Source organism: Poromitra crassiceps, assembly GCF_964638095.1.
Source record: "Poromitra crassiceps genome assembly, chromosome: 5".
Lineage (NCBI taxonomy): Eukaryota > Metazoa > Chordata > Actinopteri > Beryciformes > Melamphaidae > Poromitra > Poromitra crassiceps.
Genome location: NC_139642.1, coordinates 30,535,922 through 30,552,956, shown reverse-complemented (window position 1 = coordinate 30,552,956; position 17,035 = coordinate 30,535,922). Strand labels below are relative to the sequence as shown.

General features: G+C 45.8%; 1 protein-coding gene across 1 annotated transcript in view; it reads right to left on the bottom strand.

Moving 5' to 3' along the window:
- Positions 1–1,162: 1,162 nt before the first annotated feature.
- sphkap (SPHK1 interactor, AKAP domain containing) overlaps positions 1,163–17,035 on the bottom strand; it is a gene marked incomplete at its 5' end in the record, with an annotated part of 36,027 nt that continues 20,154 nt past the window's right edge. The window contains 9 exons of the mRNA XM_083637409.1: positions 1,163–1,834; positions 2,540–2,727; positions 3,483–3,520; positions 4,144–4,227; positions 5,361–5,519; positions 7,903–11,266; positions 13,000–13,267; positions 13,820–13,960; positions 14,303–14,362. Coding sequence (XP_083493535.1) covers positions 1,682–1,834; positions 2,540–2,727; positions 3,483–3,520; positions 4,144–4,227; positions 5,361–5,519; positions 7,903–11,266; positions 13,000–13,267; positions 13,820–13,960; positions 14,303–14,362 — 4,455 coding nt within the window. The 3' untranslated portion in view covers positions 1,163–1,681. The remainder of the gene's footprint in view (positions 1,835–2,539; positions 2,728–3,482; positions 3,521–4,143; positions 4,228–5,360; positions 5,520–7,902; positions 11,267–12,999; positions 13,268–13,819; positions 13,961–14,302; positions 14,363–17,035) is intronic.

Sequence of the window (17,035 nt, the reverse complement as noted above, 5' to 3'; positions counted from 1 at the left end):
ACACTTAGTTTGATTTCTTCCAATTAGTCTTAAATGTCATTGTTTAGGTTATGTCTACCAGATTTATGAAGATGAGTGCATCTATAAATTAAGCTGTGTAGACTTGCACATATGAATTTTAAATGTAAAATGAATTAAAGTATGTTGTTAAGGCTTCACATATGTGAAGTTAGGGGCAGGTCAAGTTCAGATTATATAACTAGAGACATTGACATGGATTTCTACCTACATAAGTACATTTTAAGGTCAAATGTAATTACAAGACCCCCTCTAAATGACATTTGGATTAGATCTCATCCTAAATCCATTTTTAAGACAAAGGTAATCTTTTGATTAATTTGATCCCACTGCCTTGTGTCTTGCTTGCCTTGTGTAAACCCATTTCTGTGTTTTGTACCAAGCAGTATTTTCTAAAAGCACAATATAACGATGTATGTCCATTCTCTAGTTTGTCAGCTAGAAACAATAAGCTGGGCTGAACTTCCCCAATGCAGCTTTATGCAAAGATTATGTATCTGTTGTTTCAGTCTCACTGCCTCTGTGACTCTCTCTGGGCTGTGCAGTTTGATGCTAATATTGATAAATGTTTGAATCATCAGCTGTGTATGTTAAAAGGAGAATGAAGACCACATGTATTTCACATCACATATACATTTTATTGATGTCAAAAGAGAAATACATTCAGTTCTACAGTGACAGAGTTGACGGCTGAATTGTGTGCGTTTTCCACAATGCTGGAAACAGAAAAACACTGGAGGAGCACGACAGTATGTAGAGAAAGATACAGACCAAATTCACATACAAAGTCAACATTACAAACCTTGCTCTACCTCTATCTCCCTGACACAGTAAAAACTAACGAGAGCAGTCCACTACTCCAAGGTGCAGCAGTTCAGAATCTACAGTATATACAGTACAGCTATCCAAAATAAACAGTTCTCAAGTACCATGAACAACAAGATCACTTACTCACAACTGAATCTCAAGGTCACGACAGAAGTGAATGTGTTGGCCAATGCAAACGACGACGACATGGACATCTTGCTTACGTAAAGCAAATGTGCGCTCCTAAGTGACTGCCAGGAGGAAGTGAAGGGATGGCTTTTACTGGGCTTATACACTTCAGCAGCCTCTTTTACATAGCAGTTTCTATACAAAGGTTGGTATTTCATCTTGTGTTGTGGGGGAAATTGAACCTGATATTCCTATCTTCTGGTGCCTTGTTTCTCTGTGTGTTCATTTGGAATAAATAAATAAAAACAAAAAAATAATAATTTGGTTGTGAGAATCAATATACTGTATATATATTACATCTGCAGCAGTTAAAACCTGCTGACTAGAATCTCTTGAAGGCTAGCTCATTCCCGTGAAGGACGTCCAGCCTATACACTTTGCTCTGTGTGTGTCACTAGACCTGTGCAGCTGAAAACAAAAGGTGCTTATACTAAAGGGAGATTGGTCCATGGCTGCAGACGCAAAAACAGCACAACTTCCATGGGCAATGTAGGGGCGGGGCGGGGGCGAGAGGTATGACATTCGCAGTATGCTGGGGGGATCAGGTTGTGCTTTCAGACTGCATTAGGAGACACTAGTTTGATGGCTTGGTGCGTGGAGATAGGATGGGGCAGGGCACACAGGAAGGTGTTAGGTGTGTGTGTGCGAGTGAGCATGCTGGTCCACCCTAAAGGGTCTCCAGCAGCCAATCAAACAGGCTGGACAGAGACCTGCCCTCCTCTTCCGCTTTCTCATGGAGCTTACAGAACTGAACCACAGCGCCGAACAGGTCGGCAATCCTCCACGCCTTCTGAGACACCAGGTGCACCACCCTTTGGAACTGAGCGGGGGGAAACAACAAGGTCACGAATGTCTACGTCTTGCATGTGAATGGAATGATATATTTCTGTTCAAATTTTAGCTCAGTTACTTATAATTCTTTGAATTTTAATAACAAAATATGAGCCATTTATTCGTCATATAATAATCCTAGTCCAGTGAGAATCAAAGATCTCTTTAAGGTCTGTTGAACATCATTTAGACAAGTAACACTAATGGCTTCAAAATAAATACAAATTACATGATTTTAAGCAGAGAAGGAGAACACACAAATTGTTTCATGGTCAGGGTACAAACAATAAACGACGACCAGCAACAGCGATCCAATCAAATCAGATTGAACAAAATAGTTAGCCTGATATCAGACTGAATTGTCAACTCATTACACTCCATTTCCATCTTCTAGTCTGACATTGCCTTCAGTCTAAACAATTTCCATGAGGGAATGAATTAATTCCATTTTCCCTAACCATTCACTAGAGACCAATGTATCCGCATGAAACTAAGTTAATCCAGTCGGGAGAAGCCTGATTAATCGTTTGTTCAACTGAGGAAATTGCTGTTGCATGTCACAATGCCAGACCAGAAGCAGCCAAAACCCAACTGGGTGGAGTGGGCAGATTGGAAGGTGTGGACCCAGGCAAGACAATAGTAACATTTGAGTGAAAACATTTGAGACTCAGCTTTATTCGATTGTATTGCCCACCTTTGAGACCCTCTTTTCTTTGGACTTCTTGAAACACAGGGCAGGGAGGCCGAGTTCGGAGGCGGCGATCCACTGCAGAGCCACTCTGAGCTCCGAGTCCACGCACTCCGGCTCCAGGTCACAGTTCACCACCAGCAGCTCCCTGAGGCTGCTGCTGCCGCCCGCTGTCCGTGTCAGCACACTGCTCTCTGAAAGAGGACAGGACATGTTAGGGGGCAACATACCTTTTTCCTCTCTGCACTTTCCTCACAACGCAGATTCAGTTGGGGCGAGGCACCTGACCCCTCTATCTAACTTCATCATGGTTTAAGAGCGGGGGGAAAAGTTCTACAAATCGTATCTGAGGAATTAAAAGTTGCATTATTGCTGTATTATTAGCTTGGATTCTCCATACCTTAGATGTAAATATGAGCTCCTACAATCCTACAGTGTATGTGTGTGTGTTAACAACAGTGTGCTGTCTTCATCAAAGCACTGTGGGACTATTCAGAATGTGTACTTGTTTAATAGCCTCTCTCATCTAACATCCCACTTGTATTTCCCCCCATTTTTATGTGATTATGTATTTGTGTTCATACAAATTGAAACTGATCTATCACACATTGCATACACAAGGTTCACTCATTTATTTTCCAGGGTCCTGAGCCCAATGCCCATAGGCTCAGTCTTGCTTTTAGACAATCTTTGTTCCAGTGCAAGTCATTAAGATGATCTTTGTGCTTGGAACCATGGGCCCCTTTTCAATTATTGATGACATCCTTTATTCAGAGAGGAGTGACGCTAGTTTTCAAGCACCTCCATCTGAAGGATTAATCACGCAGACACAGCACACAGCTTGACTCACTCCAGAGCTCTTTGTGTGTAAGGCAGACATGTTCAAGTTGAACAATGAGGTGGACAAGATGTTGATGACATCGAGAGGACATGAGAAGCCATCACTTACCAAAGACGTTCTCCTTGCTCCCTTTCTCTTTCTCCTCGCTGTGAGGAGAAAAACATGATTTGAAGGGTGGGTTTACACTGAAAATATCTCTTAAATATTATAGTAAAATATGTGAATAATACTAACATGAATAAGTGCAGAGGAGAATTGCACTGCACCTAGTATACTGTGTGTAATGTGCTTTATTCAGCCACATTTAAAATAAATAGCACAAAGCCTGTTTGTGTAGAAAAGTGGTTTGAATAGAGGGAGTGTACGTATTTGGAAAATAATCATGAATAAATAATAATAATTATAATCCTAGATAGAGTTAAAACAAAGACAATTAGACAACTAAACATTTCTTTACAAACACAAAAAATAAACATAAATAACGATAGATAGATAGATAGATAGATAGATAGATAGATAGATAATTGATTGCAGAGACATCATCATAAGTGTTGACAACATAATAATGAATGAGCTATAATAATCTGTCATGTGGGTGAGTGTTGCGGCCTGTTCGTCACCAGCCACCTGACCGCTGTGCTCTGGGTGAGAACATCAGAAAGCGTGTGCTGACCTTTTGTCTTTATTAGACACAATGTCATTATTACATTACAGTGACACTGTAATAATGAGGAACATGTCAACGCCATGGCTTGCCAGTGACGGCTACCTGATTATCGTGTTCTGCGTGGGCACATCGGAAAAAGCATCCAGGTCTGCCAGGCCCAGGCTGGATGCGCTGCTGGTCCCATTTCTGTAAACCGATGAAAGAAACAACAGAGAGCATCATTCACGTCTTGTCTCAAGACATCCGACATGATCAGTGACTTGTGAAGAGAGCAATAACGAGGTGCGGCGATGCAGGCCATGTTGTTCATTAGCTGGTGATTAGCATATAAATAGCAGCAGCGGTTGAATCGGACGTGGCGGTGGAAGGCTGGTGTCTGCGGCTAGCGGGGAGCCTGTCAGATGAGGATGAGGCGCTTGTGGCGGCAGTTAGCTGGGTAGCGTGGACAGGCAGGGTGGGCGGCCAGGCCCCCCGTGTCACAGCATGGAGGTCATCAGCCAGGCCCCCGTGTGACAGCATGGAGGTAATCAGGGGATGAGGTGGAGTTCAAGTAAACAGGTGGATGGAGAGGTTACAGGGAGCAGCAGGTGTTATGGTGCGGGCGCAGATAGCTACTGTTGCAGGTTATTAAGCAACAAGCAGGCGACTCGTATCACTGGCAAGCTGGGAACACAGAGCCTTCCTGCTGTCCCCTCCCCATGTAGCTAATCTACACACTACTGACCAATCTGCATTGGGCCCAAAATATGCATTTAATAATGGAAATGCTTTATTGTTAGTAATATTTATTGCTCCATAGTCATGACATCTAAGTTGTTTTCAAGGCGCAGTGGAAGCAAGGCTACGTGAGACCAGCGGCTGAGACAGTCTGTGTGTGTACAGTAGGGGACAGCAACCGTTTTGAGGTGGTAAGCAGGAAGTAAAGCAGGTGTAATCAATAATGATGGTTCCATTGCATTTAGGTGTTCCAGTCACAGGGACCTCATTAATGTCATTGGTTACACCTGCTTTACTTCACTGTTTTACCACGTCAAAGCGGTTGCTGTGAAATTGGCCTATTGGAGTGTAGTGAAGCAGAGAGAATGGCCAGGTTCTTGCAAGTGGGGTGCAGGCAGGGTCTGGGCCTCTGCGCCCGCTATGGAGAAGGCTTTGTGGAGCGGGCTCTCTGCCATGCACCGCCGCCTCAGCAGGCAGCAGGGAGTACACATTGGCATCGGTGCAGGACAGCACAGGTGTGAGTAGCAATGGGCCAATGAGAGTGGGGTGAGGGTGGGAGTAGCAGCACTAGGAGCAGTATGTAAGGAGCAGCGGTTACTGACCCCTCGCTCAGCTGGATATAACTACTGGTCTCATCGTGGGGGTCATCTTCGGGGGTTATATGGGACCAGCTGCCCATGCTTTCTTCACTGCTAGCACTCATAGAACGCTTGTCCCTCTTCACTACTGCAGCCACCGCCACAGCGGGCCTGTCCCTCTCACTGCTGGGGAGAGCAAACCCAAAGATGGTGGGAGTGACCATCGACTTGTTGGTTTGGCGAGTGGTGTCGCTCATTTCTTCTGCACTGTGTGTTTACTATGGCTATTGTTCCTTAAAATGTCCCTTTTACATTTGGTCAACATACGTAACAACATAATGATTTCTCTTTTATCCACTGTTCATCTATGTAAACAGTTTCGTTAAACATGAAATGCACTTTAAATGCATTTTAAAAGAAACCACTACCAGTATATGCATCACAGAATTAATTAATTTCCAGAACTAGAATGCATCCACAAGCTGCCTTCCTCACAGCCACAGCAGGCACAGTGTTATTTTAGGAAACTGATTAAGTTAAGTCATAATCAGATGATTGAAGGCTGCCATCTTCAAGAATTCCAGAGGGAAATCAGGTTTCTATTGACTAGGCAAGTCAGACAGTGAGTCCCGCTGTTAGACAAGGGACAGGCAGATGCACTGCACTTGTTCCAGATTAAATTCCTTATTGAGTGAAAAGTAGCATGCACTGTGATTCTCCTCCCTCCTGAGGCCTGCGTGCCTTTCAACTTCTTTTCCCCCTCATTCATTTCTGAATATGTCATGTCATGTCTTCAGGATCACAATTTCCTATCAGCTAAGCTTTAAAACAGTCAGTACAAATAGGCTACATGATGACAAACAGATATCACAACTGATTCTTCACACAACACATCATCTCTTTTCACTTTTCCCCCTATAGACCTCTCTCATCAGCAGTTCTTTCCTCTTATACATCCGTCGGCAGCGTAATTTGATTCCAGACTCAATCTATGAGTGCTTCATTGCCCCCATTACCTTCATTACCCTCTTGTGGAGGTATCCATGCTTGAGAGGCCAGTCACGTGCGGGTGTTAGTGGCTGTGTGAAACTTGCTACCTTGCACAGTTCTTCTTGCTACAATTTCAGCCTGATATGTCTGAATAGGCACATCTCAAAGTGACCCATGTCTAACGATTTGGCAACTCAAAGGATTAATACACTTATTCCAAATTAACTGACTCACGACAAGCACTTTATCCTACAGTATCTAGAGGACCTAAATTGCTGCTATTCCATTTTATTAAGCTTTTAAACAGCCTTAAAGAATACGTTCAACCAGCAATGAAAATTCAGTCATTATCACCTCACCCCCATGCCGATAAGGACAGGTGAGGTTTTTTAGTCCACAAAACAGTCCTGGAGTTTCCCAGCAAAACACCACTGCAGCATTCTCCTCAACAATTGACGTGGATGGTGACCAACTTTACAAACGTAAAAACAAAATACAGAAAATAATAAATAAAATGGCTCTATACAGCTCATCAGGATTAATCCAAGTCTCCAGAACCCCCAAGAGGCCAAGTTGACTTGAAAATACGTAATTTACACCCTGTTTGTAGCTGAAATCTTCACTGTAGCTTGGAGCTCCCCTTCTTGGAGCAATGTGGCTACAGTGAAGATTTCAGCTAAAAACAGGCTGTATTATACGACGTCTTTTCAAGTCAACTTGGCATCTCGGGGCTTCTGGAGACTTGGATTTACATCAGACGAGCAGTATGGAACCTTTTTTTTAAACGATTGAGAGTTGGTCACCATCCACTTCAATTGTTTATGAGAATGCTGCAACTCTGTTTTGCTGGAAAACACAAATGTTTTATGGACCCATCCTTCCATCTGGGGTGCGTAGATAGATAGTGACAAATTTTTGGGTGAATTTATCCTTTAATCCACATCCTCGTCATTCAGGCAGAGTAGATCATACAGTTGCAGTCTGTATGCAAACGTGATCTACTATGGGTGTGATGTGGTTTCAGTGTGAGCGTCAGGTGTGAGTGCAGTGGTCAAACTCACCTTGATCTACAGACCAAGGTGAGTTCGATCACGACAGAGTGGATAAAAGATGAAGCCAGAAAAGCTTTCAGCACACAATACATCACTCAGCCAATATGAGTCACAGCCTGGCCAAGGGTCTGTCAAACCCCCCCCCCCCTCCACACACACACACACACACACACACAGCGAAAAGAGATGAGCTTTTCCCACTGAATGGATCCCCTGTGTGCCTGCTGCTATGTGATCAAACACTATAAATAGCTTTGGTACGGATGGACAATTTTCTATTTGTAGGGCCTGGACATCATTTGTTAAATGTTCATTTTCAGCAAAGAAATCATTCCAAGGACACATTAAAAATAACTACCATGATGTGATTGTTCTTTTCTCTCTTTTACTCGTCAGATCAAAAAGTATCTGAAATTCTGTGTTCTTTGATGATTCTGCTGCTGGGATGTGAAAACCTTTCTGCCCAAAGGAGGAGACTAACTCTCACACAGAAGAGCCGTGACCTGTGCAGGTGGTGAGCTTACCTGCTGCTGCTGCTGGCTGCCGCTCTCTCTGTGCGCTTGGGAGCTGATATTTCTGGAGGGGGGGTGTCCTGCTGGTCTCCCCCTGTCCTCTTAGGGTTCTGGAGGGTCTCTTTGTCCTTTTTATCTCCCTCAATGTGGATCAGTGGCACATCTCTGGGTGCCCTCATGCGGGGCACACTGTTGTCAGTAGCCCCCGGCCCTGCCCCAGTGCCAGCCTGCTCTTGGCTAGCCTTGCTCCGACTACAACTTGGCCGAGACTGTTTGAACCCCCTCCTTCTTTCGCCAACAGGCATGTGTGGCTGTGGCTGCCACGCAAGTGTTCCCCCAGCTCCATCCTGCTGCCCCCCCAGTGCAGACTTGCCAATCTCCACAATGTCAGCTGCCAGGCGATTGGCAAACTGCTGGACGTGCGGCTGGAATTCTCCTGCAGCCTCCAGATCGATGCTCTCCTCTGGATCAGCGATGATCTTGTTCTTCCTCATCAAGGACTCGATGGAGCTGGACCAGGTCTCATGAATCAGCATATCAGTGATCCGGTCAGTCCCGCCCCTTTGGTAGAGACAGGAGTCTGACTTACACAGGCCCGTGGCCGACACTGAGTTGGTGGGGAAGATGTTCAGAGTGTCTCCATGCACATTGCGGGCAAATCCATCAAAAGAGTTGGCTTTGATGTGTGAGTTGACAGTCAGTCGTGAGTCTGAGGAGCGGCGGTCTGGGACTGAGGACTGGCGGATACAGAAGGGTGTTCTGGGAGAAGGCGGGAGTAGGCTGTTGCTCCACTCTTTAGTTTTGGCAATGCTGTAATCTTTGTTCTCCTTATCCATATCCTGGAGCATGAACCTGTAGAACTCCTCTGTGATGCTCTCTGTGCTGGACTGTTTGGACAAGCAGGAGTTGGTCCTGACATTAAGATGGCCGTTCTTCTTGGTGGCAGCCTGCTGCACCGCTGCAGCCAGGATGCTGCTGGCATTCTTCCCTGCATAGTAGTCCAGCAGAAGGTCAAACCCCCTCCCCTCTGTCTCCATCTGGTTGACCATGAACCGTGAGAACTCATCTGTGATGCTCTCACAGCTGGACTGCTTAGAGATTGAGCTGCCGCGGCTCAAGTTCTGCCCCAGCCGGCTGCCAGGACCCAGGGTGTTGGGTGTGCCCCAACCCGCGTCTTCTTCTGGAATACTCTCATAACTAGCTGCCTTCCCTCGGCTCCACCTCTCACACTGCAGCCTGCTACGTGCCTGGCCTGCTTTGGAGGTGTCGACCACGTTGAGTTCAGGGCAGTTCATGATCCGGGCGGTGACCTCGGAGGCAAAGAGGGCGAAGGGATCCTGGGCTTCATAAGGATTGACTGTCTCATCCACCACCCGGTTCACTAGTCGCTCCATCAGCTCCGGCTGCTCCTCTGTTTTCCTCTTGATCTCACTTAGGCGTGGCGCTCGATGCTTCTTAGAGGCAGCACTGCTCTGTCCCTCTTTCCTCCTGAGGACTGTGCGGCAAGCAGGGAGCAGATAGGCTTCGGGCCCCTCTCCAGATGTGCCTTTCAGGGCACAGAACCAGGGCTGCTTTCCCGTGGAGTTCTCCAGGCAGATGGCAGCTAGCTCTGTGGCCATAGACACCACTGTGCTGGCCAGGTCATCAGCGAAACAAGTCACTGGTGTCCTGGACTCCATGGAGTCCATTCTCAGAGAGAGCAGTGAGCTGCAGGAATTGAGGGAGGACTGGGGTGTGAGGGAGGCCTGCCTGCTGTCAGTGCCCTTCATTAGTCGGCCCCTCTTCTCTGTGCTGTCCACTGAGATGTCACTCAGAGCTTCTCTGATGGCACCACTGCCCTGCTGGACCTGCTGCTGCTCAGAGTAGTCCTTAACAGAGAAGCAGGTGGATTTAGACTGACTCTGTTTGCAGAGCTGCTGCCAGGGGGGATCGCCTTCCTTCTCCTCCAGCACATATTTCCCCTCTTTCAGCCCAGTAACCATGTTAAACTTATCTGTGCAGTGTAGCATACCGCTGAGGTTCTCACTATTATTGGACTGGCTATAGCCAACCAAACGCTGCAAGTGACTTAATGGACCCCTGCCCTCCTTGGTGGTAGAAGCCTCCCTGGCACAGGCATCAGTCTCCTGTGTGCCATATGAGCCTTGATCACTGGAAAGATCACTGATTTTCTTCTGTGTCAGGCAAAGGATGTCAAAGAGCAGATTGTTCACACTGTCCTGCAGAAAGCCCTGGAGGCTGGGGGCGTCTTTCCCCGGACCTTCCAGTTCTTTCTTCTTTTTGGCCTTCTCTAAAGCATGCTTAAAGAGGCCGTCTGCCACCTCGCTGATTAAGTCATCCACCTCTCTTTCATCTATGCAGGATTTCTTTGGACAGGCGATGCCATCTACTATCTTGTTATGCGTGGTCTCCAGCAGGTCGGCTACACTCTTGTAGCCCCGGGGCTGAGCCAGCACCTCTGCCGCTTCCCTGTGCAGGACCTCAGCAATGGTGGCACGAAAGGCCTCAATACTGCTTCCCTCGGCCACACTGCAGTGCAGCGTGAAGGCGGCAGAGGCCGCGGCTGCAGACATCAGGCCCCGGGATGCCGTGTAGACCTCGGCCGAATCGGGATCAGAGTCACCGCCCTCCTCTGACTCCTCCGTCAGGTCCACCACCGCCACAGCCCCGGCCACCTGAGCCATGCCACACATGGCTGATGAGAAGGAGTAGTCGACTCCCTCCTCGGGTTCCTGCAGCTCCTCCTCGGTCTCTTCCTCCGAAGCGGACTCCATGGTCAGGTGTTCTGTTAATTGTGGGTTAGTAATGGTGCCAATGACACTGGCAGCACAGGCCAAGGCCACCTCCACATGTTTGGATGGTTGTCCTCCAGTGTGGGGGGAGATGTGTGGCTGCGTGTCATGCTCTGGAATCTGTGTTGCTTCAGTAGAAACATCCTGGTCAGGCGTCTGAGAGACCTGGGTTCCTGGCCACTCTGCAGCCCCCACAGAGCTGTCTGGGCTTTGGACTATGACAATCTTGGGGAGTTCGAAGGAGCAGGTGCGCTGTCTGGAAGGCTCTTTTGTCTGTGAAGTACCAGTGGAGTTGGACCGACGACTGGAGAGCGACACGCTGACGGCAGCCTCAGGGACGAAGGAGGTTTCATCTTGAGACAGGCGGATGAAGGCATCTTGCAGCACTGACTCAGCCAGGTTGGCGGCATAGTGGCCAGCAGACTCCTTGGTGTGAAGGCTTGGTCTCCGGGGTCCTTCCTTTTTCCCCTCAAAGACCTCCCTGTCCTGACGATGGACCAGCTGTCCCCTCTGACATGCAAGTCTGTCACAGTGCTTCTGTGCAACGTCTACCAAGCTCTCTGCCACGTCACCGCTCTCTGGCTCTGTGGAGAGACGGGGAGAAACACAGAGACAGAGAGTGAAACACATCCACACTGGTGAGAGAGCAACTCTATCAGTCTCACAAGCAGAACATTCCCCTGTTTTACCCTTCAGCGACTGTCAGAGCTAGCTTACTTCAAATTTATGCCATTCAATTTCCCCTTGAACAAAATTTCTGAGAATTATTTTCCATTGTGTTTCCATCCAACAGACATTATTTATCAACTGGGCCAACATTTGACAAATGAATACTCCGCCGTGTGTTACTGTATACAGGTGCAGTCATTATGGAAATCCTTAAACACTTCTGTTGCTGCAACCCCAGGAGGGGAGTCCTGCTCTATAAATTGATGTCAGCTGCTCAAGAAAAGAAAAAGAAGAAAAAAACTTTACAAGAATAACTTAAGTACTATTAAAATAGTGAGCTTTTCTTTCATGTCGGCAATTATTTTGTAAGAGTAGGTGTCATGTTTTTTAAATGCTGGCTATCGCTTTTATAATTAAACTAATCAAAAGCTATGCAAACTCGCCCAGGGCGAGTAAAGAGCTATCGGTGATGAACTAGTGTTTGATATTACATTGACTGACAGGATAGTGAAACCTTGGCTGTGGTGGATCTCATTTCACATCTAAGGTTAATTATAGAGTAACTATAGGCTCCTCTGTGCTGTGGTGCGGCTGAGCTCAGGGTCATATCTATCTCAATGAAGACTGCCATTGATCTGTTTGCACTTAGCTGCTCTCAACGACACCAGCCATAACAGGTGGTAAGGAAGTGAAGTGAGAAGTGGCTTTATAGATGAGGAACGACAGGCCACACGAAGGAAAGGGAAAGTGCTTGTGAATGCAGCTTCCATGTGTGCACTGGCTGCAGAATGGCTGTCCTCCCCAATACTAGGAGGCAAAGCCTCTGTCGTTGGAGTAGTGTTTCGATATTTAGAGAGAATATGTATTACAGTGTGTACTAGGGATGGGGCCGATCCGATCCAATATCGGTATCAGGTGCCGATATTGGCACTAATTCACGAATCGGATCAGAATCTGGGAAAAAAAATGAAAAAAAGTTTTGTTTTGTTTCAATTCCAGCGCGGGCCACAGAGGCCCGGGGCGCTGGCCGTAATTTGCCCATGTACAATAGTATCCTTCTTTGCCTTGTATATTTTCTTAATTTTGTCTGCTTTTTGCAAGGTATATTTAAAAAAGAAAATCTTTAATTCGCCAAATCTTTGCCTATACTGTATATTCAAGAAAAATATTGGTATCGGCATAATATCGGTATCGGCAGATATCCAAATTCAGGTATCGGAATCGGATCGGAAGTGAAAAAATGTGGATCGGTGCATCCCTAGTGTGTACACTGCAACAAATCAAGTATTTCACACATTTCATTCGCACGCTCGTCTGCTCAACCGCATGCGCAGTTGAGCAATTGTACTGTGCTGCGCTGTGCCGAGCGGAGATTGTAAAATCAGTGACACATCAAACTAAATGATTACTTATGGATGCATTTTTATAATCATGTTAATAGTACAAGCATGCGGTTTGTTTGACATGGACCAAACATGCAAATGCTTATATACAGTACAAGGCCATAACCCTGTTTTATGCAACTGTTATTTATTGGGCTTGTTTGTTGTGTGCTTATCACTCTTATTTTTCAGTTTGGATTTGTCTGCGTGTTCACATACAGTATCACATGGATGAGGAAAATAGCACAATAGATGGACAGGCTCACCGTTTCTGAAGCCATCATCCTCACTGTCGTCTCCAAGGTGTTCTGAGGCGGTTAAGAAGTCTTCTTCTATGGAAGAGATGGAGCGGTTGGTGTCGTCGTCGAGCCGTTGTCTGGCTATTCGGCCCTGCAGCGGCTGCCGCTCCTTTCCCCACTGGAGGCCAATCAGGAACTTGTTGATCTCAAAGATGATGCTGCCAGGCTGGGTGGAGCCTCTCTGCCCCGAACACTGGACCAGGCACACGCCCGCACCTCGCCGCTGCTGCTGGCCCTGATTGGAACATGTATAAATACATATTATGCACGCATGCACATACACATCATTTAATTTTTTTACATTAAATTTTTTTATTTGTATTTTTAAACATAACATAACAAAGACAGAGAAGAAAAAGAAAAAGCACTACAGGACAAGACAATAAAAACTAGGAATATAAAATAAAAATTGTTGGGATGGGGGGGGGGGGGGGTGGGGGCGGTGATGTGCAGGGGTGTCAACCTGAGCCCGCCATAGCATACAATGGACATTATAGACAGACAAAATAGACAGTTTGTGCTGTACTCTGAAAGGGTTTTTTCCCCCTTGAATCAAATTGTACATTATCAGCTTTATTTTAGCATGCAAAAGTAGTGCGAGACCCATTCCTGGCTGTTCATTGGCTAATGAGTCTCGCATTTTGGTCCTCCGCTGATGCCACTCTCTCTCTAGAGGACACTTAGTAAGCCTATACGGATTGCTGTAAAGGACAGCTTGCACTCCGGGCCGAGTAAATCAAACACTCAAAGTACTTTCAAGCATTTCCCTACATCAGGGCAAACTCACCTGTGACGAGAAGTGTGGGTGAGTTTGGCAAGTGTCTGAGGCTTCCAGGCCACCAAGCAGTAGGATCTCATTCTCTTTGGGCTGGTGCACACTCAGTGATTCAACAAGCTTTGGCAGGTCTGGAGACACCGATGCCAGTTTCTGCAGCAGAGATGCCAACCACAGAGGTACATTAAAAAGAAAATCTGGTCAAAAGCGTTAACAGAGCATGATATTGACTCTGTTCTTCCAACAGAGAGATCAAATCCTTTCTGTGAGAAGTCTCAAATCATGTGAAATGATTTGCTGTTCACCCACCACTGCCACCACCAGGCAGCACAAATCTGCACATTATCTACACAATTCAACCGTCTAATTCTGGCTAATGATCCTGAATCCACGGCAACTGAGCCAATGGTTGCAGCGTACAGTATGTGAGACGGAAGGAACAGAGATGATGAGGATGAACGGTGGGAGGGAGCGGAGACGATGGGTTCTGCTCACCTTGATGCTTTCGTCATCACGACGGTCCACTTTCTGATGGTCCAGATTCACAAAACAAATCTGAGAGAGAGAGGGCGAGAGAGAGAGACAGAGTCAGAGAGAGTAGAGTAACGGCATGACCGGAGTAATACGAAGGCTGATCCATGAGGAATTAAAGTAAAAAGACTTCCAGAGAAGCCAGAGTGCTGTGATGGTGATGCGGTGTGGCCTTCCCCCATTGCCATTTCTCTTTCACAAAACAGACAAAATGACAGAAAAAATAAGAAAGAAATGTGTGTCCTCTCTCAGGGCCTTCTCACAGCAGGTGTAAATCACAAACAATGATTTTCTTTCAATCTTAACCTTTTCTTTTCTCTCCGTCTCTCTCCACTCACTCTTCCCCTCTCTCTGTCTCTACTCCTCCACTCTCACACTGTGCCCCTCTCTCTCTCTCTCTCTCTCTCTCTCTCTCAGGCCCCTATGGCGCTGGCTCGCAGGTTAATGGTGTGTGTGACGGTGTCCTCGTGTTGGCGCTGGGAGGCCGGGCCCATCCGAGCAGCACTGCTGTTTGATTCTGCAGCACACCTGGCTGAGCCCGACTGAGTCAAGCATATAGGCTCCCTCCAACACTGACAGGGACACAGGTTGGGGTTTCAGTTCCCACTTGAGCCACCCACACTCACAATGTGTGTGTGTGTGTGTGTGTGTGTGTGTGTGTGTGTGTGTGTGTGTGTGTGTGTGTGTGTGTGTGTGTGTGTGTGTGTGTGTGTTGTGTGTCGTGTGTGTGTCGTGTGTGTGTGTGTGTGTGCGCGTGCGTGCATCATGGCACTGTGAAGCGCTTTGGATAAAAGTGTCTGCCAAGTGACAGATATATTGCTATATATGTCTAGCATTTGAACATTGCCTGTCATTACTAAACAGAACCCCACTAGGTGCTATTAATACATGGCCCTGTGAGGCAGTCTCCCACAGCTTTATTCTCTGTGTCTTCAATGTGAAACACTGACAGGTGGAATCCTGCTGTCTGTCTTTTACCAATGTCTTCTCCATAATCTGCTCTATACCTGCTATCTACTGCCATTAACTCATTCCCACACCTGCATAACTATTATATTTTACTTGAACCATGTGCTTGATTCATTGCTGCACATTCCAGGTGCCTCTGTTCATTGTGTATTTTTCTTACATCTGTATTAAATAAATGCATTCATTCATTCATTCATTCAGCAAGAGTTGCCAAAATCGGTTACCGATTCAAATGTGAATGGTAACCAAAACCTAGTCTCAGCACTTGTGCGATAACATCCATCCTTTTCTTCATTGTCTTTTGCATGTTTTTTCCTTTATCCATGTTGTATTCAACCTGTTTCCTCCAACCCCCTTCCCTCTCAACTGACTTGAGAGGACGTCAAGAATATGCATGTGTCTGTTGTATTGCCTGCAGCCCTGCCTATGTTCTTCACTATGTTCTCTACAGCACTCCATGCCATGGTATCCATCTGTTTTCCAGCCGATGACACATTTGACATTGATAGTAATATATCCAAAGCACAGCTGCAACAAATAGGTCAATAAACGCAAATGTTATTTGGAAAGATAAACCTGAGTTTATTGACCTATTTATTGCAGCTGCTGCGCCTTGGATTTTACTATCATTGTCAACGTGTCTTCAGCTAGAAAACAGATGGATAACATGGCACCATGGTATCTGTCTGTTGATATTTTGCCATACTTTGCATATTTTTCCAGCCGTTTGGAATGATCACAGTAAAAGCTGAGATAAGGATATGAAAATACGCTACAATAACAAAAGCTGAAAGCAGGGCAGTTTAGCGGCCTACTGGATGAGGCAAATCTCCCTCATCCTCATTAAAGTAGTTAATACAGCTATTCAGCACAAGCCTGTGCCTCCCTCCAATCTGCTACGATCCAGTCAGAAATATTATTTTCCAGACTGTTAAAGCTAATGTGACGATTGCAGCTTGAAAATTGAGTTAGCCAAGTATAAGTATGTGCAGTCTGTCACAGCTGACAGTGACACATAATTTGAAAACCTTTGAAAAGGTTTCTGTGTCTCTTCCTAATCAATGCAATCACCTATAACATTTATTTGACTACCAAATGGGTTTCGCCATTGTTAACTTTCCTTCCAAAAGCCATCCATCAGTCAGCGACAAGTAGGGGGACCTTTCTGTCAAAACAGGTGTTAAATGTCAACATCATAAACACACAATGGGATCATTCTAAACCAACAACTGAAAGCACAGATCTCATTGTCTCTTGCTGTATTTAGATTTTGTTTGAACATAGCCTTTAAATTATTTGTTTACCCGATTATATTTTCCACAGGCTATTCTTTCTGTTTCTCATCACATCTTTAACAGAAATAACACTGCCATTTTTTAAATTAACTCTGTTATATCTTGGATGGATGCAGATATCTATAGACCTACATGTATATACTGTTACACCCCGAAATCTAGGGTTAAGGTGGAACATAAACCGTCACACAGAAACCAATTTAAAGTTACCAAAACATAGTTTTATTGGTAAACTAGAAAAAGATACGTGGAAAATGGGTGGACGGGTGCTCTGACTAACAATGAAAATCGTACCTATACATCGAGTAGCACCTCGCCCACAGACATACAAGAATTAACTAGCAGAACATTGAATTAAAGTTTGTGCATGACAAAACCAGCAAATGGTGGTAGGACGCGGGTGAGAGGGTCCTGAACCAACCGGGTCAGTACA